The sequence below is a fragment of the Delphinus delphis genome, chromosome 1 (genome assembly GCF_949987515.2).
Source record: "Delphinus delphis chromosome 1, mDelDel1.2, whole genome shotgun sequence".
NCBI lineage: Eukaryota > Metazoa > Chordata > Mammalia > Artiodactyla > Delphinidae > Delphinus > Delphinus delphis.
Window position 1 is genome coordinate 30246948 of NC_082683.1, and position 25529 is coordinate 30272476.

At 47.9% G+C, this 25529-nt stretch overlaps 2 protein-coding genes and 1 long non-coding RNA gene across 5 annotated transcripts in view; all 3 read right to left on the reverse strand.

Moving 5' to 3' along the window:
• Positions 1-3628, reverse strand: part of INPP5B (inositol polyphosphate-5-phosphatase B) — a 47732-nt gene extending 44104 nt beyond the window's left edge. For 2 of the 3 annotated variants that reach the window (XM_060019678.1, XM_069540969.1), the window contains exons 1-3: positions 2317-2403; positions 1365-1462; positions 1201-1230 (exon numbers count right to left, since the gene is read on the reverse strand). In XM_060019678.1, the coding sequence (XP_059875661.1) occupies positions 1201-1230; positions 1365-1437 (103 nt within the window). In that variant the 5' untranslated portion in view covers positions 1438-1462; positions 2317-2403. Of the gene's footprint in view, positions 1-1200; positions 1231-1364; positions 1463-2316; positions 2412-2791; positions 2869-3577 lie in introns of those variants that run through there. The other variant, XM_060019697.1, reaches the window with a different exon arrangement.
• Positions 3629-7374: 3746 nt separating this feature from the next.
• Positions 7375-9652, reverse strand: LOC132419987 (uncharacterized). The gene is made up of 3 exons (XR_009518291.1): positions 9591-9652; positions 7869-7936; positions 7375-7463 (listed from the first exon to the last, which is right to left on the reverse strand). It is a non-coding gene; the product is annotated as an uncharacterized lncRNA (long non-coding RNA).
• A 3115-nt stretch (positions 9653-12767) lies between these two features.
• The window catches only part of SF3A3 (splicing factor 3a subunit 3), a 26748-nt gene continuing 13986 nt past the window's right edge, over positions 12768-25529 (reverse strand). The window contains exons 13-14 of the mRNA XM_060023586.1: positions 13992-14047; positions 12768-13071 (exon numbers count right to left, since the gene is read on the reverse strand). Of these exons, the coding sequence (XP_059879569.1) occupies positions 12994-13071; positions 13992-14047 (134 nt within the window). The 3' untranslated portion in view covers positions 12768-12993. The remainder of the gene's footprint in view (positions 13072-13991; positions 14048-25529) is intronic.

Sequence of the window (25529 nt, forward strand, 5' to 3'; positions counted from 1 at the left end):
ATGGAACGTCAGCAGCCCAAGCTCCCAAAGCCCCTTTGACCCTTAAGCTGGGGCAATAAGGGAGCCCTCTGTACCCCCAGCTTCAAATTAACATCACCCTCAGTCTACAAAGGGGGTGGACCTCAGCTCTGAAAATTCAGTAAGCCTCACCGTAGCCTTCTGGACGGAGCCAGAAGAAACCAACTTCTCAACCTGTAGTCTACCCCCCGCCCCACCAGTGGAATGAAAAGCACACAGAGGCAGACAGGGGGGCCGTCCGTCAGTCAGTCTCCCTGACTGTGCCAGACACACGCTAGTCACAGGGAACACCATGCTGAAGACATCAGACATGGCCTTGTCTTCAGGGAGCTAGAGTGTGGATGGCGTCTGGCTCATAGCGTAACCTCAGCACCCAGCAGGCACATGGCGAGCACGCAAAACATGTGCTGAACTAATGAATGAGTAGGAGCAATGCCGCAGACTGATCAAGAGCGTGGGCTCCAGAGACTGGATTCCAAGTATGAATCCTTGTCCCACCACTTGCTAAATTACTTAATTTCTCTGGGCTTCCATTACCTCGTCCATAAAATGGGGATGAAAGCAGTGATGACCTCACAGAATTGTGAGGAAAGCACTGCGTGATGTGTGTAAAGCTCGTTAGCATAGTGCCTGGCACGAGGTCATCATTGATTAAATATTCATTTCTATGATTATTAGTACTACCTCTGCTATTACGACTGCAGTCCAGCAAAGAACACCGACATTAAATAGGCCACTATAAATAGTTAAATCACTGTGGGTGACAGAGAGGCGGTAAGGACGAGACAAAGGAATGCGTATGAGTGAAATACAAACACTTTCGGATACAAACACTCTCAGGAGTTCAACAAAGGCTTCCCGAGGAAAGTCAGTGTGAACTGAAGCCCTGGAGGATAACTGGCTATGCGAAAAGAGGAGTGAGGGCTTTCGAGAGGAGGAAGTAGCGTGTGCAGGGGCTCCGTGGTGAAAACGTGTCACGTTTGAGGTGCGTGGAATGCAGAGGATTCCAAGTGCAGCAAGCAGGGAAAGGAGTGACTGGAGAGATGACCGGGGCCTCATCCTGCAGGGTCCTGCGTGCCACAGTGAGACGATCAGAAAGTGCTTTTACTTCACACCACTCTTCTCTCTGCAGATTCTGTTCCCCCTGCCCCAACTGGGACTCAGACTGAAAGGACCACTCACCAAGAAAGTAGACTTCGCCATCCAGGGACACTGCGGGCAGGGAAACGAAAGGGCCCTTAGCAACTGAGCATCATCCTTCCTCCCAACGCCCCACCTCCAACAAGGGCAGAAATGACCCGGGACCCCAGAGGAGAGGGATCATCCTGTCCAGGCCCCTGTGGCACCTTCTTCCAGAGCGAAATCCCGAGAGATCGGCACGATCTGGTCCAAGGAGACATCATCCCCGGTAACGGCCATCCTCCGGTGTGTGTACAGGAAGAGACTGAGGGCAGGAAGCAGAGTGAGGACAGGGGGCCTGTAGTCTAGTCGTCCCTCAGGCCCATCGGGGAAGCCTCGGGGTGCTCACACTCTCTCCTTGGTTCCTGGGGCTGTGCTCATGCCTCTCTGCTCATGTTACCCACCAGAGACTGTTGGGTCATCAAAGCTGAACTTGCCTCATTTCGGGGAGCCCCTGCCTTGTTAGTAAAACCCATGTTTGATCTCCCCCTTGTGCGTTCTAGCACTGCAAGTGACAAGAACAGGGCAATCTTAGCCTCCCCACTCCCTCCCTGAACCTCAGCTTTTTCATCTGTAAGGTGAGGGTGGTGGGTTCAAAAATGTCTAAGGCTCCTCCTTCCCAGCTCTGAGACCCTGAGGTTCACTTTCTGGCTGTGAGACCATTGATAAATATTAATTATTCTCTCTCTGCTTCTGTGTAATATGTGGGTATTACTAGCAACATTTATGGAGCCCTTTCTATGTGCTTCACAGCATTTTAAACACTTTACATGTAGTAACTCATTTTAATCTTCAGTCTGGACACATTGAGGTTTGCTCAGGATGACATGGCTCGGAAGTAACGAAGCCTGAATTTGAACCCAAGACAGGCCGAAGGGCTCAAGATCTGGAGCAGTATGTTCAACCATCTTCCTGAGAAGTTTTCTCATCAAATTTTGAGGATTATATGAGCTAAGAATACAGAGGGCTTGGCCTATAGTGGTCAAAAACTATTATCATTATTACAATTATTCTAGAAGCCTCAGACTCTGCCCTAGAGGGCATGAAGTCCAGCTGGAGGGACAGTGGAGAATAATCAAACCCAGAGCCAGAGAGGCAAGGACTGAACCAGTCACTGACGCATGTTCCTGGCCACCATGTTCCGGGCGGTAACGCACGAGTCCCAGGAGGCGGCTCTGCCTGCTCTCTCCCTCACACAGCGCTCCTTGCACCGCCTGCAGCTCAGGGTCAAGGCAAACCAAAAGGGAGCCGGGCCCCAGGCCTTGCCCAACCCAGCCCACCCCACCTGCCCTGCCCTGCCCTGCCCCACCCCGCCCTCACCCACACAGATTCACTCTGTGGTTTCACTTCTCGCACCCTTCCTCATCTGTGAAATGGGGAGAGTAACCCCCAACGTCACAGGGGGTGGGAGGATAACTGAGTATTTAAAGCACCCGGCAGAGAGTCCAGGACTAACTGCTTAGTATGTACAGGTTTCCATCTCCCCCTGAAGGCACAGAGAGAGAGAGGCAAGCAGACAGACACGTAGACACCTGCCATTCCACTTCCCAAGGCCAGGCACGGCAGGCCCTGGGGCTGGGAGCTCGGCACCCGCAGGGAAGGATATGATGATGCAGTACTCCCCCTCAGCCAGGGTCTCCTGGATCGCCACAGACTGGTCCATGCTGGCCCCTGCTGAGCAGACACGCCCCGGGGGAGGGCAGATGGGAGCCCCTTAGGTCAACAAGTCACTCAGGAGGTTATGGAGCTGCCTGAGGGAGGGCTGGGGGCAGGGAGGAGGGGCTCTGTGCTGGGAGAAGGCGGAGGAGGCCCCATCCGCTCCCTCCTCCTCCCCCTCCCCCTTCCCCTGAGAATGAGCCTTTTAGTTTCTAGGGAGAGGGGCCATCCCTTTGCCCCCGGTGAGAGGTACAATTTGCTGTACCGCCCTTTGTCTTGAAGGGCATCCAGTCGCTTCTAAGTGGGGTCCAGTCTATTTGTTGGACGTGGGGTGCCTTGTCCCATTACTGGAGAGGAGGACAAGTCCTATTGCTCCTGGGATGGGGCTCTGCCTTCCTTTTTGGGGAGCAGTATTAGTCCTGCTGGCACCTCTCTTGGCAGTGTCAGGGGTGTATCTGCACGTATCTCAGGAAGGGAGCTCTCATCCTAAACAAGGACCCCAGTTCTGTCCCTTTTTCCCTGGAGATGGGAAAGTGTCCCGTTACTCCTTGGCCCTCCCCCAGCCCAGCAGGCCCCATTGCGTCAGCCGAAGGCCGAGAGTGTCCGGCTCTGACAGCATCAGGACAGGGGTCCCAGCCCTTAGCTTGCCCAGTCCCTCCTGCCCAGCCCCGCCCTGGTTTCCCTGCTCCGCACCTGCTCCCACACCCCTGCCATCGCCGCCTACCTCCTGAGCTGTCACCGCTGCTGGGTGTGCGGAACACCGCGGCCCCGGGACCCAGCCAGAGACTACATTTCCCAGAAGCCCCCACGCCACACGACGGTCAGCCAGTCTGCAAGGCCCAGCCTGCCCACGCCAGTGCGGGGGTGGGGTGGGGTGGGGTCTTCCCTGCCCCCGTTAACTCCTTAGGTCTTGGGCTACCCTGGGCTCCCTATTCCGGAAAGATTTTCCTAAGTACTTGCCCTCGGCTCACCCTCGGTCCTGGAAGTCATGGGGCCAGAGCTCCCCTCTCAGGGCCTGGAAGGAAGATGGTCACTTTAAGGAAAAACACTTTCTCAGTTTCATCCTCAACTCCTCTCACTCCAGGCAGGCCAACACTGGCCTCTACTGGAACGCTTCCTCCCCAGCTAACTACCCCATCCTAGCTTAAAGGAGAACAACACTGTGAAGAACCACGACACCATTTTCCAGGTGTAGAAACTGAGGCTCAGAGACATTAAGCAATTTGACCAAGGCCTCGCACCTAGCAAAGTGGCAAAATTGGGCCTCAACTGAAAGTGTGACTCCAACTTCTGTGCCATGGACACTGCCACATGCCTCCCTTTCCCCCCCTAAGCCTCAGCGCTGTGTGTGTGAGGTGTGTGTGACAGGAGCACCTGGTCCCGCCTGCCTCATGGGGCTGTTTGGGGATAAAGGATGAGAATGCACATTGTAAAGGGTGTGATCCTGTTCATATGCAGTACTGTGCCGAGGCTCTATCCTCTCTCCTTCTCAGGGAGGAAAGAGTTCAGGGGAGGGGGCCACTCAGCTCTCAGGACAGCCTGAGGCTGTACTTTGCTGTTCTCCGGCCCCTTCCCCCAATTCACTGGCCACAGGCACCCGGGCAAGGTCTTCCTCCTTTGGGGCCTCGATTTCCCACCTAAGATAAGCAGGCTGCTCCAGATGGACAAAAAGGGCTCAGATCAGGGAGTCATGACCGGCCTCTCCCAGCCTATTGGCCATTTCACTAAGCTGTAAGCTCCCTGAGGACAGGCTGTATCTTTTCCTCATCACCCCAGGGTAGTTTCTGGGACACAGTTGACCCTCAGAAATGTTTATTGAATTAGTGAATTATCTTAATGAATACTTTCTCTCAAGCTTTGACCCAAACTAAAGGGTAAGTGCAGGGGAAAGAGTGAGCATGTGACTTCTAACCCATCCTCACTCCTTTTCCCTAAGCTTAGAGTTGCTGCCTTAGTGACCAGTTCAAGTTTGTATACGCAAACCTCTTCCAGAAACAGACATCACCTTCTTCCCAATCTTCTTCTTTTCCTGGAAATATCCACAGCATAAATGGAGCTCAAGTTTATTTGAATTTGGTTTCAAAGCTGCGTGGGGGATGAGGAGAAAGGGGATTGATTTAGACCCTTAAAGATAAAGGGGGTGGTGGTCATTGCAGGAAAGCAGGGGAACCCCAATTCCAGCCCCCCTCTTTGTGTCAAAGTCTGGGGAGGATCTGGGAAAAGTAGACAGGACTGGGCATTTTTATAGATGAAGAAACTGTCCCTGCAGGACTTTGGGGTCCTCCTACTTGATGGGGGTCAGACAGGAGACTGTTCTGTTTTTCCAGACAAATCCCAGCCTCTCCTTGGGAATGGGGCTAAGGCCCTGTCCCCGTGGAGAGCATCATGTTCAGGCCTAGGCCCTGGGAGCCTCTAGCACAGAGTTGTGGACTTGATAAATCCCTCTCACTAAAGATACAGCTACAAGGACTTCCCTGGTGGCACAATGGTTAAGAATCCGCCTGCCAATGCAGGGGACATGCGTTAGAGCCCTGGTCCGGGAAGATCCCACATGCCGCGGAGCAACTAAGCCCGTGCGCCACAACTACTGAGGCTGCGCTCTAGAGCCCACGAGCCACAACTACTGAGCCCGCACGCCACAGCTACTGAAGCCCGCACGCCTAGAGCCCGTGCTCCTCAACAAGAGAAGTCACTGCAATGAGAAGCCCGTGCACTGCAACGAAGAGTAGCCCCCGCTTGCCACAACTAGAGAGAAGCCCGCGCACAGCAACGAAGACCCAATGCAGCCAAAAATAAATAAATTAAAATAAATAAATGTATTTTTTTTAATTAAAAAAAAAGATACAGCTACAGGAATCAGAGCTGGGGGTGGGCCTGGGGACTTGCAGGGCCTATGGGACCTTCCTGCCTGCCGCTCCCTGACTGCTGAGCGAAGGAACAGCAGCAGAGCGCCAGCCAGGGTCCAGGGCAGGGGGCTCCTTGTGGCCCCTGGTGCGGCCCCGTTGAAGCGGAGGTTCTCATCCAGCTGGAGGCAGCTGCCTGAGGCTGAGGCTTGGCAGCACTCCTGGTAGCAGGGCTGAGCCACAGCCCTGTGACACCTGGGCGTCCCTGTCACGCAGGCCTGGCTGCGCCCTGCAGTGTAGCCTGAGCTGGACCGTTTCAGCTGCAAGAAGAGCTGAGACCGTTCATCCTCCCCTTGCCTTCGTCCCCCATTCACAGAGACAAAAAATGTTAAGTTGGGTTGTGGGCTGAGCTGAACTTCCTTGGACCCCTCTCTCCACCCCCATGAGGCCAGCCAGCCCGTCCCCAGAGAACATACAGGGTGATCAGAAACAAGGGGGCATGTCACAGACACTTGGAAGATTCCAGCCACTGCCTTGGATTTCAGCATAATGTGGAGCTCAGAGGGTCGAGCAGCCTGGCCCTCAGCAGGTCTAGCTCCAGCCCGATTCGGCTGCTGACCCATTAGTTGAGCGGGGGAGAAGAGAGACCTGCAGTTCTGAGGGAGGGCAGCACCCAACCTTGGAGCACTGCAGGGGCCCACCTCACAGAAGTCCAAGCCCTCGGGGCACTCGGCCACAGCTTTCTGCCTTGGCAGGAGATTTTTCCCCTTGAAGAGAGAGTGAAGGGAAGGGTAAGGGGTGTGGAGCCCTGTGAGCTCCAGACAGAGGCGGGGCTGGAGCCCCATCCTGCCTGTCCCACTGGCCCCAGCCACAGCCACCCCTCGCTGTCCATTCCTGCTTCCACTTCCCAGAGCAGGCAGATGTGGACAGACACTCATGTTTCTCTTGGGGGCTGGCAGGGTGGTGGTCACCAGTGGTGGAGTGGGAAGTGTCTTTTCCTCTGGGATGGTCAGGTGGCCTAGGCCTGGGAGCAGACCAGAGCTGTCTGGGGAAGGGCTATAACACGTCTGCTGGGGGACAATTCCTCTGCAAAGCCCCAGGCCGCCCCCCAGGGGAGGGCATCTTGTGTGTGGACTTCACAACCTGAAACTCTCCCATCTCTGCCACCTGGAGACGCACAGGAACTTGCTCTGGCTTCCTTGGAGCTTGTGGGGAGGAGAGCACTGGCCCAGCTGGGCGGGGAAAGGTGGCGAGTCGGAAGGGGAAAATCCAGAAGGGGTGGGGCACTGAGGAGGAGGGTAGACCTCAAAGCTAAGGGTCAGCCCGACAAGGTTGGGGTGTTGATAGAGGCTGGGGAGGTTGGGGAAAACAGCTCAGGTGTTGGGGGCCTGTCAGAGGGTGGGCTCAGAGCTGGGCGCTAGTGGGTGGGCAAGGCTCAGGGCTGGGGACAGGTGGGGCGGGGCTCAGAACTTATGGGGCCAATGGGAGGAAGAGTCAGAGTGGAGGGCAATGGAGGAGGGGCTTGGAGTTGGAGGACCACGGAGGAGGGGTTCAGAGCTGCAGGCTAGGGGGATTGTCTCACCCGAGGCCAACTGGTTGAGCTCCAGGCAGAGTGGGCCGCCACTGCAGCACTGCAGAGAGCCGGGTCGGGGCTAGAGGCCTGCAGGTGAGGGCTGGGGCTGGTTTCATTTCTCCCCTCACAGCTGAGGCTGCACCAGGCCATATAGTGGGAAGCGTTGAGTTGGATCAGCTGGGTAAAGAGAGTGCCTGCGAGTCCAGGGGGATGGGGGGTGGCCAGCCAGTCCCGGGCCATATCTCAACTCTCAGGGCAACCCAAACACCGACTCCTCTCTCTTCCGCTTCAGCACCTCCCTCCCAGCACCTAACTGGAGGTACCTGAATGTCACACCCCTTCCAACCCTGCAGCAGCCCCTCCTGGCAGCATCCTGCCTGGTCCCCCACAGCAGCCCTACCCCTGCACTCGCAGTAGCTCTCCCCTGCGCTGCACTCTGCTCTTTGGTTGAAAGGCTCTGCTTCCCGGTTTGCACGCCTCTCCATAGCAGTGGAAGCTATGGAACATCTGTGGGAGGGTTTGAACGCTGTGGCCCTCTTCCCACAGGTGAAGGCATCCAGGAGGCTCTCTCCTCCTTCACAGACTGCTTTGCCGCTTACCTGGACAGGAGCGGGGGTCAGCTGGCTTCTCACCAGGTTCTGGGCTACCAGTAGGACCTGCAGGAGGACTGGCAGGAGGAAAAGGAGAGAGGAGACCACTGCAGGAAGCAACCAGCTCAAGAGTCAAGGTTAAGGAAAGGTCATACAGCGGTTAAGTAGAAGGGGCCACGACACAGGTGAAAAGAAGGGATAGCCTCAAGGCCCAGGAGCAGTCACAGGTTAGGGTTGGTCACCTGGACCAGGAAAGGCTGGGGTCCCTGGGCTTAGGACAGCTACCTCTGAGCAAAGCAGCCTGATGGCTACTACCGGACACAGACATCTTCTGAGAGGTAGGCCAGGAGCCCGAGAGAGTGAGGGACTGGTCCTGGGCAGCCCAGGGGAGGGCTGCAAACAGAGATTCCCATTACTACGCTATGCAAAGGAGTAAACTAAGGCTGGGAGCAGGGGGGTCAACTTGTATGGAATAAGGGGTCCCAGGGGCTGGGCTTTTGCTTCCCGCAAGTCATACTTTCAGAGTGACATTGAGGCAGGCACAAAGGGGCCTGCAGCCTGGTAACGGCCCCTTTGAGAGTAAATGTTGTTGTTGGCATGGCAACAGCAGCATCCCAGGCCCGAGGGGAGACAGAGCTGGAGCAGGTGCAGTGACAGGAAATAGACATCCGGTGCTTCTGATGTGGCCTCATTTGCCTCTGACATCAGAAGCTGCTGGGGGTGGGGAGTGGCGGGTGATGGGCTTCCTCAGAACCCAGGGCAGGGAAATGCTGGGTCACAGAGAGGGTCAGAAGTCAGGGCTCCCCTTGTCCAGATTCTTCAGGGTTCAGACCCAACCCTGTTTCTAAATCAGAGGTGAGCTAAGGGCAGGAGGTACCTCTCAGACCCTGGATAGCTGGATGCCAGCTCTGGTTCCCCCAGGACGAAGGGATCAGATCTGTAAGGGTCTGCTAAGCCCAGGTTCAAGTTTTTCCATGCGAGGCAGACAACTGCTGGAGATGGGAGAGGGGAACCTTATTCCCATCTTCCCGCCCAACCCTGGGAGGCTGAGCACAGCCCAGCCCCCAGATTTCCCAGGGCTAACAGGGCACGTTTCCCTGCCGTCAAGGGTTGGCCCTCCATCAGCACTTGGATCTCACAGGTGATGGCTGCCAGGTGATGTGATACAGAGGAGAGCCTGGACCCTGTCTGGGCTGGGCCCCTTCTGGCCATGGTCTTTAATGCATGAGTGGGGCTGTGCTCAGAATCCTGGGTGCAGAGGTGAGGCAGGGTAGGACCCCTTGGCAATAGCGGCCACTTCTCTCTCCACCCTCACCCCTCCTTACTACCAGGAGCCTCAGCCCCTCCATTGCTCCCTCCCCTCCAACGCTACACTCAAGAAGTGTTCTCATCCAGTTAACAGCTCTCAAGGGGACTTCAGTCTCCAAAGGCAAATAGGTCAAGAGGGGGGCCCAGAGGTTCTCCCCAGCCCCTGTGTCCTTGTGAAAGGAAGGACCCAAGCCTCCCACACAGCCCCTTTCCCGCTTCCTGGTTGGGACAGCTGAGGCTGGAGGGACAGCTCAGGAGTGTGAGGGAAGCAGACCATCAGAAAGCCGGGCGAAGCTTAGACGGTTCCTTGGTATCTGTGCTAGTTCTGGCTCCTTGCCCATCTACTTTAGTCTGTGCATGTCTCCATAAATAGAACATTCCCAGTATTCCCCGAGCCCCACCCCATCCCAGCTGTAGACCTACCTGCGCACCTGAAGGTGTGGAGGGCAACCAGCGTGTGTGCCTGAGTCAGGGAGGCTGGAAGCTGGCAGCTGCCCCTCCTCCCCTCCAGTCATCTGTTAGCTCTGGCAGTTCCCTCTGATGCTGCTGCCACCAGGGACACAGGCAAAAGAAGGAAGCACAGCTGATGTCCAGACTGAAGCCAGAGGGAGAAAATAAAGTCAACTGGCAGATAGAAGGACCCCACTGGAACGTGTCTTATCTGTGTAGATGAGAAACCCGGCAGGTGGAGCAGGCTCTCAGAAGAGATGAGAGGGATGGGAGGCCAGGGTCGTCCCAGGGCCCACCTGCAACGGGAGAACTCTGTCTGTCTGATAGTGGAAAGGGGAGTGGGTGGGGAGAGGTCACAGGCCCATTCCTCCCAAGAGAACTTAGAGACGAGGCTGCCAGCAGGGCAGGATGGAAGGATGAAGGGAGAGGTTATCATCCCAAGGATAAAAAAATGTAAAAACAATGCAGAGGGAAGACAGAAACCTCATCTTTGTCTGACGCTCACTTCCCAACACATGGGTTACTTTTAGGGTGCTCCCTTTGTAGAGCCTTCCAGCACAAGTTGACCCAGCGAGGGGAACAGAAGGGAAGTGGAGGAAAGGGATGACAGTTGAGGCTGGACACAGATTTACTGGATTTCCTCTCAGAGGTAGGGAGGGAGGAGACTCCCGCTTCTGGGAGGTTCATCCCAAGATCAGCCTCTGGGTTCAGCAGGGCCAATCTGGGGGTCAAGCCCAGATTCCTGCGTGGGCTGGGAGGGCAGGCAGAGTCCTGCAGTTGCTCTGATGGAGCAGTTTCCTCCTTGAAAAGTGAGCTGAATCATCTGTTCCTGGCAGGCAGTGCCCTGGCAGAGGTTCAGACTCCAGGTCTAAAGGAGAGATTCTCATAAGACTCAGGAACCAAGGACGCACTTCTGGGGATTCATGAGCCCCTGAAATTGTGTGCAAGAATGTATATGCAGGGACTTCCCTGGCAGTCCAGCGGTTAACACTCCCCGCTTCCACTGCAGTGGGCGCAAGTTTGATCCCCGGTGGGGAAACTAAGATCCCGCATGCCATGCAACACTGCCAAAAAAAAAAAACAAAGTATATGCAAGCAGACTTTTCTAAGGAGAAAGTCCACAGTTACCTTTGTCTTTCCAAAGGAATCTATGATCCTTAAAAAAGATTAAGAACTACCGACCTAAACCCAGGAAGAGCACCACTCCGCTCTCCTTAGCCTAGTAAGGGGGCTCAGCTGTAATCCTGTTCTTCTTATAGCAGACCCCTGAAGGCCAGACTTCAGGGAGCCACCTCTGGGGAGAACCACTGCTTCTTTATTTATTTTAAAATATTTATTTATTTATATAAATTATTTTGGCTGTGCTGGGTCTTAGTTGCGGCAGGCGGACTTCTCGCGGCATGTGGGATCTAGTTCCCAGACCAGGGATCAAACCCAGGCCCCCTGCCCTGGGAGCGGGGAGTCTTACCCGCTGGACCACCAGGGAAGTCCCGAGAACCACTTCTGACTGATGCAAGTTTGCAGGCACCTCCTGAGTAACTCTGTGCCCCTCAGGGCTGGGTGGAGCTGGCCACACAACTCTTCCAGCTGGCCCAGGTGTTACTGCACCTCCTTACCTCTGGGTCTGCTCCCACCATCTCACATCCATTTAATTCTCAAGATTTGCAAACCTAGCTGTGCCTGGCACGTGGAAGGCACTAAAAAATATTTGGATGAATGTAACAAATGAACAAAAGGAGTCTCCGCCCCCGCCAGGGGCTTGTTTCCTCCCAGGCACCTCTGGCTCAGTTCACAGGATGACTAGTTATCTGGGCAAGGATGATGGCAGGACTCCACAGAACCTGGTCCCACCGCCCCTCCGCACTGTAAAGAAAACAAACGGGCTCTTGGAACGCTCCATTGATTGACCTTGCCGTCCCAGGTACCCACTCCTGAAGAGGGGGCTCAGAGGAATGTGATGGTGGGAAAGCATCAGGTGTGTCCCTGGGGAGGCCTGATGCTGCTACTGCCCCAGCTGGAAGGCTGGAGAGACATCCCCTCCCATGTTCACCATTTCCCAGGCTTTAACTCTCTTCTCAAAAGGCAATGTCTCCTTGCACTTTGGGCCTATTTTCAGTTACCAATGTTTTTAGTTGGCTCAATTAGGTTTTATTATCCATTCGCTCTGCTTTAGAAACTCAGGCTCTGGCGAGGTTGTCCAACTGGGGTTTTAAGCAACTGGAGGAGCCAAAGTACAAATGAACATGTGAGGAGTTGCCCAAGGGATGGGTTGAGCCAGTAAGGAAAATCCCAACCTGGTGGTGAAGCCCTACTCATGGAGATAACTAGGGCAATAGATGAGTGTGAGGGAAAGGCCAGCTCTGGAGCTGGGATCTGTCCAAGCAGACGTGCAAGTAGATATATTACAAACAAACTGAAGGTCTGGGTGCTGAGGGGCAAAGGGGCCCTCTGGGGAATCCTGTTCTGGCCCTGGCCCTGGCCTTCAGATGACTGTGCTGAGGGCAGATCAGGGCCCCCTGGCTCCCCTAGTTCTTTCCCTTTGGGATCTGAATCCCTCAGATTCAGATCCTGAGGCAGCTGCTCAACTCCACCCAAATCTTGGCTATCTGGGCTTGGAGAACACAAGAATATTAGCCACTTCTCAGTCAAGGAAGGATCCCATGGAAGACAAAGGGAGACCAAAGCCTCTTGTTCTGAAGTAGCAAGCAGGTGAAGTCAGTGCTGGTCTTAGTTTCACTGTGTGCCAGGCTGCTGAGGCTTAGAGAAGGGGCAGGGCAGCAGGCCCATTCCAAAACAGCCCAAGTCCTTCCTTTATGCAAATAAAAAGGCAACCCTGGTGCCACAACTTTGTCCTTAGCAGAGGTCCTGGCTCACCCTCCCCATCTTTCCCTAGTACAGTATGCGCACGAATGGCTGACTCAACTGAGGGCAGGGCTTATCCTGGGGTGATGCTCATTTGGAGAAGTGGCAGCAAATGGGGGTGGGGAATGAGGCTAAGTCAGAATTACCCAGCATAATATATGTAACATAACAGGCGCTCATTAAACTTCAGTTGCTACTGAAGATCGTGAGAAAGAGGTAGGGAGGTGTTAAGAACTAGAGGACTGAATTAGTACATAATCCCGGGCTTCAGAACAAGACACATTCAGAACAAGGGCTGGTTTTATTTTCCAACAGAATCTTTTTTAATATAAAACAAAGATAAAACACACCTCAACCCTGCAATATGCCAGCATGCCTTGCTTCTACAAGATGCATGCTAGTCCGTAAGACTAAGTAGCAAAGAGTCTTTAGGAGCGTTTGGCTGGGAGAAATAGAAAAAGCAGATCTTAAGGAAGATTGGGCTAGCCCCACAGCTGAGAAACATCCCTGAACACTAGAGCAGTCCTTGTCTTTTCAGATCCTCGTACGTCTTCTTATTCACAACATTCCCACTGGAGTCTTCGTACTCTTCCTAAAAGGGAAGAGGAACACCATTAGCTACACCTCCTGGGAGAAATGTTTGGAGCCAACCTCTGGATACCTGAGCTCACCCTGGCCTGATTCCATGCCATTCGTCTAAGACAGCCTTTCTCAACTGGGGTTCTGCTCTATTGCTCACAGCACCTATTAGACATCTAGGATGGTACCAATTATGACCGATCCTTGTGCCTATCTGAGAAAATAGTTCATTCAAATCACTGCGTTTAAGATGAGGAACCCTGGTTGAGAAAGGCTCACTTAAGACATGGTTTTCAAATGGTTCCCAAGAATCCTAGGTTTCTGCCTAAGAGACCACTACAGGGGATGAAAAGCCAAGGCTGAGCCTCTCCACATCCAGAGCGGTTCTGCTTTTTTCTATTTTATTTACTGGAGTTCTACATTACTGTCTGAAAAAGGCTTTGCTGCTAAAAAAAGGGACACTGAAAACCACTGACCTAAAAGAGAAGCAGCAGCTACTGTACCTCACACACACATCATTCCTCATCTCTGAAATCTGTTCAGGACGACTATCTCAGGACCAAGGATAGCTCCCCACCACAGGAGAAGGTCATCTCTCATCAGATGCTCTCCTCAAAGGATAGCTAATGTGTGACATGGAGCCTCAACTTCTTAGCTTATGAATCCTCACGGCAGGACAAGACACAGGGCACTCCTGCTTGCCACTTCAAAACTTCAGTGGGAGAATATAACCTGTCTTAAGACACAGATTTAAAGTCTGACACATTTAATTTAATATCACCAATGAGTTAGGCTTACAAGTCAAGAGCCAATTATAGATATTGTCACATTACACTTGCTACTGCAGTGAACCAGGGACCATCTCTTACCTCCCTTCTACATGGTGAGGGAGCTGTCACTTGATGCTCTCCCTGATGCTACGTGAGCACTCACCTCAGTGTCAGGCTGCCATCGTTCCGACGCCTTCTGCAGTTTCAGCTTGGCCCACACTGCAGGACGAGAAATGATCAGCAATCAGATTCCACTGAGTATCTACTGGGTACAAGGTGTTACAACACATTCCTCATTAGGATCCCCCTGAGTGCCTGCCCTTGAGACTTCTACCTGCCCCAAACTGGAATTTTGGTTCTGGATCGCCTGTGGACAAACCCCTTTCATTGCAAAATTTACCATAATGTTTCTTTGCTGTAAAATAAAAGTTGGATCAAATCTAACCAAAGACCTCTTAGAATTGAGAACTGATACTCTCAAAGGAAAAAGATAATGTGGTACAACGTATAGGAATTATTGGAAAAAAGTGACCTTACTGTATTAAAGTTCATAATAGAAGAGACTGAGAACACTAGACCTTGTCAAATATGTCTATTTAAAGTCTGCTGCATAAGCTCTATTTACAATAGCCAGGACATGGAAACAACCTAAGTGCCCATCATCGGATAAAGAAGATGTGGCACATATATACAATGGAATATTACTCAGACATAAAAAGAAATGAAATTGAGCTATTTGTAATGAGGTGGATAGACCTAGAGTCTGTCATACAGAGTGAAGTAAGTCAGAAAGAAGAAGACAAATACCGTATGATAACACATATATATGCAATTTAAGAAGAAAAAAAAATGTCATGAAGAACCCAGGGGTAAGACAGGAATAAAGACACAGACCTACTGAAGAACGGACTTGAGGATATGGGGAGGGGGAAGGGTGAGCTGTGACAGGGCGAGAGAGAGTCATGGACATATACACACTAACAAACATAAGGTAGATAGCTAGTGGGAGGCAGCCGCATGGCACAGGGATATTGGCTCGGTGTTTTGTGACAGCCTGGAGGGGTGGGATAGGGAGGGTGGGAGGGAGGGAGACGCAAGAGGGAAGAGATATGGGAACATATGTATATGTATAACTGATTCACTTTGTTATAAAGCAGAAGCTAACACACCATTGTAAAGCAATTATACCCCAATAAAGATGTTAAAAAAGATAAAATAAAATAAAAATAATAATAAAGTCTGCTGCACATATTTCAAAAACTTCAGAGGAAAAAAAAAGTGAAATATCATGGCCAAAGAGTCTGAAAGATAAGATGGTTCAACAAACACTGAAGACATTAAAACGAGAATTCTGACAGTTCAATAACTAATTATTCCAAAGATCACGAAATGGGGAAGACATCTACAGACACCACCATAGCTTCAGAGGGAGGGGATCAAACACGTACAAAGACAGGACAGATAACAAAACTAGGGAAAGAACAACTTAAACCTGTAAGAATGGTGTCAGGAAGGTGCACCCTTAGAACAAAGAGCTATGTGGAGCAGATGGGACAGGTCTGCTGCTACAGAGATAAGATGATAAAATATTAACAGATTACAGTGAAAAGGAACAATTACTTGATTCTTATATCCCTTCACATTTCCCATCAAGTAGAACAATCTCTAAACTTGACCACACTTTAAAAAAAAAAAATTTTTTGGCCATACCGCATGGCATGCGGGATCTTAGTTCCCGGGATCGAACCCATACCCTCCACATTGGAAGGCGGAGTCTTAATGACCAGGATGACTAGGGAATTAATAAACTTGACATGATTAGAAGGTATATCCTATAGAGGAAGTTGAAGTCTAAGATGGGTGAAGAAATAGTAAATGAGACAACATGTAAGAAAGTACTTAGCTCTGTGCCTGGTGTACAGGCGCTCAACTAATCATCTTTTCTTTCCTTGCTAATTGCCTTAAATTAGCTGAAGTCTTCAGGCCCAGATAATATGCACATTACAAAGGAATGGAGAATTTACCACGTGCCAGGGCAGGGCCTTATCATATTCTTTGTCCCGGCCATTCAGGAATCCAACCCAGAATGGTTCGAAAATACCAGATATCAGAAAGGCTGTCATGATTTTCTTTTCTTTTTTTTAAGACAGAGTGTGGGCCATCTCAGAAGGTGAGAGGCCCCGAAATACAGGGTGGTTAGTTTTTTTTTTAATAAATTTATTTATTTTATTTATTTATTTTTGGCTGTGTTGGGTCTTTATTGCTGTGCGCAGGCTTTCTCTAGTTGAGGCAAGCGGGGGCTACTCTTCATTGCAGTGCGCGGGCTTCTCATTGCGGTGGCTTCTCTCATTGTGGAGCACGGGCTCTAGGCACGCGGGCTCAGTAGTTGTGGCTCATGGGCTCTAAAGCGCAGGCTCAGTAGTTGTGGCACACGGGCTTAGTTGCTCCGCAGCATGTGGGATCTTCCCGGACCAGGGATCGAACCTGTGTCCCCTGCATTGGCAGGCGGATTCTCAACCACTGTGCCACCAGGGAAGCCCCTGTCATTATTTTCTTAAAGAAAAAAGTGGATGTAGGAAACTGGAGCAGTGAGGGAGATGTTACTCTTCAGAGGAATCTGAAAACAATTAGAAAAAAATGGAACCACCTCTGGGCGCCAGCGTGGGTTCACTAAGAATAAGTGAGGCAAATTAATTTGAATTTCCTATTTTTGATGGGATAGTGCCGACCTGATAAAAGGTATAGACACAGGATATCATGATTTTAGCAAAGCGATTGCTCTCACAGGCAATGTCCCTAGAGTTCATGAAAACATTGTAACTCTCATGATACTGCCATTAAACAAGATGGTGTATTTGAACCTGATGCTATTAGTTTATTAGTTTAGTAGACTTATACCTAGTGAATATTGGTCAATTGTGACCAACCACCTAAATGGGGAATCTCTGGTGGCAATTCCATAGGGCTCTTTCTTAGCTGTCTTTTGTTCACCTTAAAAAAAATCGTAAGTCTGGAACGATGGAATGATTAAAATAATAAATTTATAAGTGAAATCCTTCATTTAAGTAAAAAAAACAAAAAACCTACTGTAACTTAAATGACAGTACTGAATCTCTCCCTCCTTGCTAAAAGCGCCAAAAGGAAAACTTCAACAGAATGATCTAAAACAAAGACAAGCAAATCCAGTGTGACAGCTGTGTCAACGGTTACTTCCTTGCCCACTCCCATTAGGGAACACATCTTCCCAAGGTGTTCTGGAAGGAGCAGTCCTGGTCTAACAAGTAGCTATCTTTGCTGCCAGCTACTGAAAAGACAGCTGACTGGACTACAGATGTCACCTGACCCAGCTGCACCTACCTATTGTCTTTCCCAGATATTAGAAATTGGGACACTGAGAGACTGAGCTGGATGATGGCAGGCTCTGAAAACTGAGAAAGGTCATACAGGGCAAGGGCTAGAGTTGTCTTCATTGTGAGCTAAGGCTTAAAGAGAAGACGCAAGGAAGTGGAGAAGGCATACATGCAGAGGCAAGCACAGCGGGATAAGCATATACTTGCTAACATGATGGAGGGCATGGAGTTAGGTTTTAATTGGTTCTCTTCCTCATAACCAAAAATCCTTAAGATGTCTAGTTTTGATACTTTCAAAAAACCCCAAACCCAAAACCACACACAAAATCCAGGTTTAATAGAAAATAACTATTCCACCGATAGGAAAAGAAGAAAAATTGCAGAAACTCTACAGAATAGAATTAACTTTGATTTCATAATTGACTGGCGCCTAGTATTAGTGAGACACCTGAGATAAAGTCTGTCATGATCTTGTGGGAGTCAAGATATATAAAACCATCTATCTGTTACTGAAAGTCCTAAAGGAAGACAGAGAGTTAATCTAAGATACTTAAAGGGAGGAATAATCCCTGGGAAAAGAAAGGGAGGGGGAAGGTGATGATAAATTTGTAATAAACCTATAAATGATCTATTGGGGGGGATGAGAAGAGAAAGTGATAACTGAGATAGAAGTGAAACTACAAATGCTTCTATTGAGATAGAAGTGAAACTACAAATGTAGAGAACCTACAAATATTAGAACCTACAAATATTCAAGGGAAGTCATGATGGGTGGAAATGATACAATAAATCAAAGAAGTGGTAATAATAATAATATGCATATAACAGAAATTGATAAACCTAGACACCTGAATAAGGAGATAAATATTGAAAACAATATGGATAATGGAAAAATCATGAACCTGCCAATAATATTCTGGAAAAAAAATTAAGTTTTCTAAAAATCTTTGTATGGCTAAAGAGAAAATGCATAAAGTTTTTTCTGGAATACACCTTAATGATCATCTCAAAAACATCTACTTGATGATGATTTAAAAGAAGGCAGGATAGCACTGTGGAAAGAGAAGAGACTGCTGTAGAACAGACATGGGTTTGCTCCATGGCTTTCTTCCACTTACATGCTATGTGACTTTGAAAAACTTACCTCATTTTCCTCTTCTGGAAAATATGGGGGACCTCCTACATCACTGGTTGCTCTGAAGATTAAATGAGTGTAAAAATCTCCTATTTACCTGGCATACACCAGGCACCTGGTAAATGGTAGCTAGTAATAGTAAGATTAAACTCCAAATGAAAAGATAAGGGTGACTTCGGATCTCACGCCTCAGACTCTGCAGAGGAGCCCACAAGTGAAGCTGATAATGATGGCAGCTTATGCTTCTTCACTGAATACATTCTACCCTGTGGTCAGACAGGCTGTAGCACTTGACCTGCATTATCTCATTTAAACTTTGAGACAACTCTCTGAAGTAGATATATCAATATTATTACCACCCACATTTGATGGATAAGGAACTAAAAGACCTAACTTGTCCTGTGTCCCATAGCCAGTAAGTAAGCGGTGGAGCCATGATTTGGACCCTAACCAGTGGCCTCTCCAGAGTCTGCACACTTAACCACCACATGAAACTATATTAGGAATGTGGTTTTGAACCAACTTTACCCTTGAAGCAGAACATATGAAAACATATAAAACTTGACAGAATCCATCAACCAAGTCCTAGGGAAAAAGATCATGACAAGACGTAATGGAAGTAAAACCTACTATGCATAAAATAAATAAGTTACAAGGATATAGCACAGGGAATAGAGCCCATATTCTATAATAACTATAAATGCAGTGTGATATTTAAAAATACTGAATCACTATACTGTACACATGAAACATATAATGTTGTAAATCAACTATACTTCAATTAAAAAAAAGTGAAATAAAAGAGATAATGGCCATCTGAAAGCAGAAGAAACACTTTTATAAACAAGGTGATAAGGATATTGATAGATCTGAGATTAAAGACATAATGTCTCCAGAATCACTATGAGGGTAAGACGTACAGAATTTACACTGCTTCAGGCCATCCAGATATAATCATCTCCTATAAATAACTCAACTAATAATACATATTAATAATAATAGAAATTTGTAGTAGAAAGAAACTATTAGATGAAACATTAAAAGACTTCCCTGGTGGCACAGTGGTTAAGAATCCACCTGCCAATGCAGAGGACACAGGTTCAATCCCTGGTCTGGGAAGATCCCACATGCCGTGGAGCAACTAAGCCCATGCGCCACAACTACTGAGCCTGCACGCCACAACTACTGAAGCCCGCGCACCCTAGAGCCTGTGCACCACAACTACTGAAGCCTGCACACTCTAGGGGCTGTGTGCCGCAACTACTGAGGCCCGCACGCCTAGAGCCCATGCTCCGCAACAAGAGAAGCCACCGCACCGCAACAAAGAGTAGCCCCTGCTCACTGCAACTAGAGAAAGCCCGCACGCAGCAATGAAGACCCAACACAGCCAAAAAACAAAGAAACATTAAAGTTAGAAATGTTAGAAGGCTACCTGTCAAAGAAATAGCTTCAAGTCTACTATATAATCTATGTAAGTGAGAAATCTAACAAGATAACCTTTCCAGCAAAGGAGTTAAATATAAATAGATCAATTAATACACATTGTAAAGAGCTTAATATCCCTATACAAGGATAAGCACTGATGACTGGGGTAAAAAAGAGCCCACATTTGCTGCCAAAATTTTGATAACTGGGGAAATGGTCTAAGTCTATTACAATAGAACAAACAAGCTATCAGGTAATGGGAATTTCGAAAAGAAAATGGGAGTGATCAATAAGGTTACAATACAATATTGAGTTTATGTGGCTCAAATAACACAAATTAAAATATACACAAAACTGGCAGAAATGCAAGAGACAAAGCTAATTACAACTGGAAATGTAAACATGTCTTTATCAGAATTCAAAAGAAATAGATGTAAGTATGAAATTAAAAACCTGAAAACTGCAGGAAATTTAAACAGTCTACAGGTGGAGAGACATACTTCCTTTCAGGTATACACAAATATTTAACAAATCACTGACTATATACTTGGACACAAAGATAAAATACATTCTAAAGGCAGAAATGCTGTAACTTACTGCATGGACCAAGAAAAAAAAAAAAAGAAACAATGAAAGAATCAGTGCTTTTAAAAATAATTACTGAATTATTCTTTAAAACTCAGAAACAACCTCTTTAATAAACAAAGCTCTAAATATAACATATCAATAATGGATATTTCCAATGGATTCCTAACAGAATGATGACTAGTTCTAAATGCCTGTATTAGAAAGAATAAAGAACAAAAACAAGAAAGTTCTTGACTAACCAAAGCAATTTTGAGAAATAAAAATAGTGCTAGAGGTATCACACTCCCTGACTTCTGACTATACTATAAAGCTACAGTAATCAAAACAGTATGGTAGTGGCACAAGAACAGACACCTAGATCAATGGAACAGAATACAGAGCCCAAAACAAACCCATACACTTACGGTCAATTAACCTATGACAAAGGAGGCAAGAATATACAGTGGGGAAAAGATAGTCCCTTCAATAAGTGGTGCTGGGGGACTTCCCTGGTGGTCCAGTGTCTAAGACTCCACGCTCCCAATGCACGGGGCCTGGGTTCAATCCTTGGTCAGGGAACTAGATCCCACATGCCGCAACTAAGAGTTCAAATTCTGCAACTAAAGATCCCGCATGCCTCAATGAAGACCTGGTGCAGCCAAATAAATAAATAAATATATATCTTTTAAAAAGTGGTGCTGGGCTTCCCTGGTGGTGCAGTGGTTGAGAGTCCGCCTGCCGATGCAGGGGACATGGGTTTGTGCCCCAGCCCAGGAGGATCCCACATGCCGCGGAGCAGCTAGGCCCGTGAGCCATGGCCACTAAGCCTGCGTGTCCGGAGCCTGCGCTCCGCAACGGGAGAGGCCGCGGGGGTGAGAGGCCCGCGTACCGCCAAAAAAAAAAAAAAAAGTGGTGCTAGGAAAACTGGACAGCTACATGTAAAAGAACAAAATGAGAACATTTTCTCACATCACATACAAAAATAAACTCAAAATGGATTAAAGACCTAAATGTAAGACCAGAAACCATAAAACTCATAAAAGAAAACAGACACAGAACACTGTATGACATAAATTGTAGCAAAATTTTTTTTGATCTGTCTCCTAAGGCAAAGAAAACAAAAGCAAAATAAATTAAACTTAAAAGCTTTTGCACAGCAAAGGAAATCATTAACAAAATGAAAAGACAACCTACTGAATGGGAGAAAATATTTGCAAATGATATGACTGATAAGGGATTAATATTCAAAATATGTAAACAGCTCATACAACTCAACAGCAAAAAAACAAACAACCTGGTTAAAAAATGGGCAGAAGATCTGAATAGACATTTTTCCAAAGAAGACATACAGATGGCTAACAGGCACATGAAAAGATACTTAACAACACTAATCATCAGAGAAATGCAAATCAAAACCACAATGAAACATCACACCTGTCAGGACAGCTGTCATCAAAAAGACCAGATAACAAATGTTCACAAGGATACGGAAAAAGGGAACCCTTATACTGTTAGTGGGAATGTAAATTGGTGCAGCCACTATGGAAAACAGTATGGAGGTTCCTCAAAAAACTAAAGACAGGGCTTCCCTGGTGGCGCATTGGTTGAGAGTCCACCTGCCGATGCAGGGGGCATGGGTTCGTGCCCCGGTCCAGAAAGATCCCACATGCCACGGAGCGGGTAGGCCCATGAGCCATGGCCGCTGAGCCTGCGTGTCCAGAGCCTGTTCTCTGCAAGAGGAGAGGCCACAACAGTGAGAGGCCCGCGTACCGCCAAAAAAAAAACAAAAACAAAAACTAAAAACAGAAGTACCGCATGATCCAGCAATTCTACTCCTAGATATGTATCAGAAGAAAACAAAAATACTAATTCAAAAAGATACATGCACTCCCAACATTCATAGCAGCATTATTTACAACAGCCAAGATATGGAAGCAACCTAGTGTCCATCAACAAATGAATGAATAAAGAAGATGTGGTGTATGTATACAATGGAATACTACTCAGCTATAAAAAAGGATGACATTTTGCCATTTGCAACAACATGGATGGACCTGGAGGGTATTATGCTTAGTGAAATAAGTCAGACAGAGAAAGACAAGTACTGTATGTTATCACTTACATGTGGAATCTAAAAAATAAAACAAAACAAGTGAAGATACTAAAACAAACAGATTCACAGATATTGAGAACTAGTGGTTACCAGTGGGGAGAGGCAGGGGTCGGGGAGGCAATATAAGGATAGGGAATTAGAGGTACAAACTACAATGTATAAAATAAATAAGCTACAAGGACGTATTGTACAACACAGAGAATATAGCCAATATTTTATAACTTTTTTTTTTTTGCACAGCTTGTGGGATCTTAGTTCTCCAAAAAAGGGACCAAAGACGGGTCCTCAGCAGTGAAAGCATGGAGCCCTAACCAATGGACCACCAGGGAATTCCCCAATATTTTATAACTTTAAATGGAGCATAATCTATAAAAGTTTTGAGTGACTATATTATTCATCTGAAACTAATATCAACTATACCTTGAAAAAAAAGTAAGTTCTTGATTATAGACTTAAAAAAAGCACAAAGAAACAAGATTGAAGAAAATAATAGTAAAAAGGAAATAGTAATGGGGTGGTGGTGGTGGGATGAATTGGGAGATTGGGATTGACATATATACACTGATAATGTATAAAATAGATAACTAATAAGAACGTGCTGTATAAAAAAATAAATAAGATTCAAGTCAAAAAAAAGAGGAAACAGTAAAACTCAGAATAAAAATATTGAGTTTCCTACTTTAAAAATATTGAGTTTCATAATAAATCAAGGAATTGTATTGGCTATTAACTAAAGAATCTTCTCAGAGTGGTCCCCTTGTATGAAGAAGTAATCTCTATTTAAAGTTTCAAATGACAGAAGAGAATGTAGCATGTAATCCCATTGATTTTATGACAAAAATATGGTTTTGATCACTAAATTTGACAAGTGTCTGAAAGGAAAACAAAAAGCACATCTTTTATTTATGAATGTAAAAACAAAACTTCTAAAAAGAATCCTCACAGGGTAAATAACTGCATTAGGAACTTCCCTGGTGGTCCAGTGGTTAAGAACGCACCTCCCAATGTAGGGGACGTGGGTTTGATCCCTGGTTGGGAAACTAAGATCCCACATGCCGCGGGGCAACTAAGCCTGCACACTCTAGAGCCCACACACCACAACTACTGAGCCCGTGTGCCGCAACTAAGACTCGATGCATCTAAATAAAGAAAGAAAGAAAGAATGGGCACAAGTCTAATACAAATACTTCACTAAAGAAGATGCACAGGGCTTCCCTGGTGGCGCAGTGGTTGAGAACCTGCCTGCCAATGCAGGGGACATGGGTTCGAGCCCTGGTCTGGAAAGAGCCCACATTCCACGGAGCAACTAGGCCTGTGAGCCACAACTACTGAGCCTGCGCGTTTGGAGTCTGTGCTCCGCAATAAGAGAGGCCGCGATAGTGAGAGGCCTGCGCACCGCGATGAAGAGTGGCCCCCGCTTGCCGCAACTAGAGAAAGCCCTCGCACAGAAACGAAGACCCAACACAGCCAAAAATAAATAAATTAATTAAAAAAAAGAGAAGATGCACAGATGGGGATTTCCCTGGCGATCCTGCATGGTGTGCAGTGTGGCCAAAGCAAAAACAAAACAAAAAGAACTGCATTAAAAGAATATCTACCACCCAGTATGAAATAATTCAGGAATGCTGTTTTATTCAAGGCCTGATAAAAGAAAAAGTAGTAAAAATGTTGTCATCTTTCTTTTGAGGAATGTGATAATAAAATCATAAGCCAGTTTTAAAATTAGTGTAGCTGCATCACCATGGTCCTTTAAAACAGCATCCAGGGAAGGACGACTTATTGCCTGCTTCTATTTAACATAAGACTTGGGGGCAATGCTTAGGAAAAATAAATACATGGAACAAAATTAATTAAAACATCCCCTTTGTTTTTGTAGTTGGCATGATTGTAAGCCTAAAATAATGTAAATAGTTCAATTACAAGGCATCAGAAGTAATAAATTAACTCAGGCAATTTGCAGGACATAAGGAAATATACACAAGGGACCTCCTTGGTGGTCCAGTGCCTAAGACTCTGCACTCCCAATGCAGGGGGTCCGGGTTTGATTCCTGGTAAGGGAACTAGATCCTGCATGCTGCAACTAAGATCTGGCGCAGCCAAATAAATAAAATAAGTATTGAAAAGAAGGGGGAGGGTGAGAGGGAGGGGGGAGGGGAGGGGGAGGGGAGGGAGAGAGGGAGAGGGAGAGGGAGAGGGAGAGGGAGAGGGAGAGGGAGAGGGACTTCCCTGGCCGCGCAGTGGATAAGAATCCGCCTGCCAATGCAGGGTACACGGGTTGAGCCCTGGTCTGGGAAGATCCCACATGCCACAGAGCAACTAAACCTGTGTGCCACAACTACTGAGCCTGCGTTCTAGAGCCCGCAAGCCACAACTACTGAGCCCGCGTGCTGCAACTACTGAAGTCCGTGCACCTAGAGCCCGTGCTCCACAAGAGAAGCCACCACGAGGAGAAGCCTGCACACCACAACGAAGAGTAGCCCCTGCTCACTGCAACTAGAGAAAGCCTGCACGCAGCAACGAAGACCCAACGCAGCCAAAAATAAATAAAATAAATACATTTTTTTAAAAAAAGAGAAAATACACACAAAAATGAACAGTGATCTATTTACTAGTTATATGCAGCTAGAAAATACATCTAAAAATGAGACTGCATTCAAAATGCAGCATTATGATTCTATGACATTTCATTATTATTTTAATTTCCTCCCAACAGAGTAAAGGGTAAAAAATGAAGAGGCTAACTGGATAATCTGATAACAAGATACATTTAAATTCTGATTAGAGGAACTGTATATCTCGACTTGTAAATGAATAAAGAGACAAAACAGCAAGGAGGTCTTCCCTGGTAGCTTGGTGGTTAGGAATCTGCCTGCCAATGGAGGGGACATGGGTTCAAGCCCTGGTCCGGGAAGATCTCACACGCCACGGAGCAACTAAGCCCGTGCCCCACAACTACTGAGCCTGTGCTCTAGAGCCCGCGAGCCACAGCTACTGAGCCCGCGTGCCACAACTACTGAAGCCCGCGCACCTACAGCCCGTGCTCCGTAACAAGAGAAGCCACCGCAATGAGAAGCGTGTGCACGGCAACGAAGAGTAGCCCCCACTCACTGC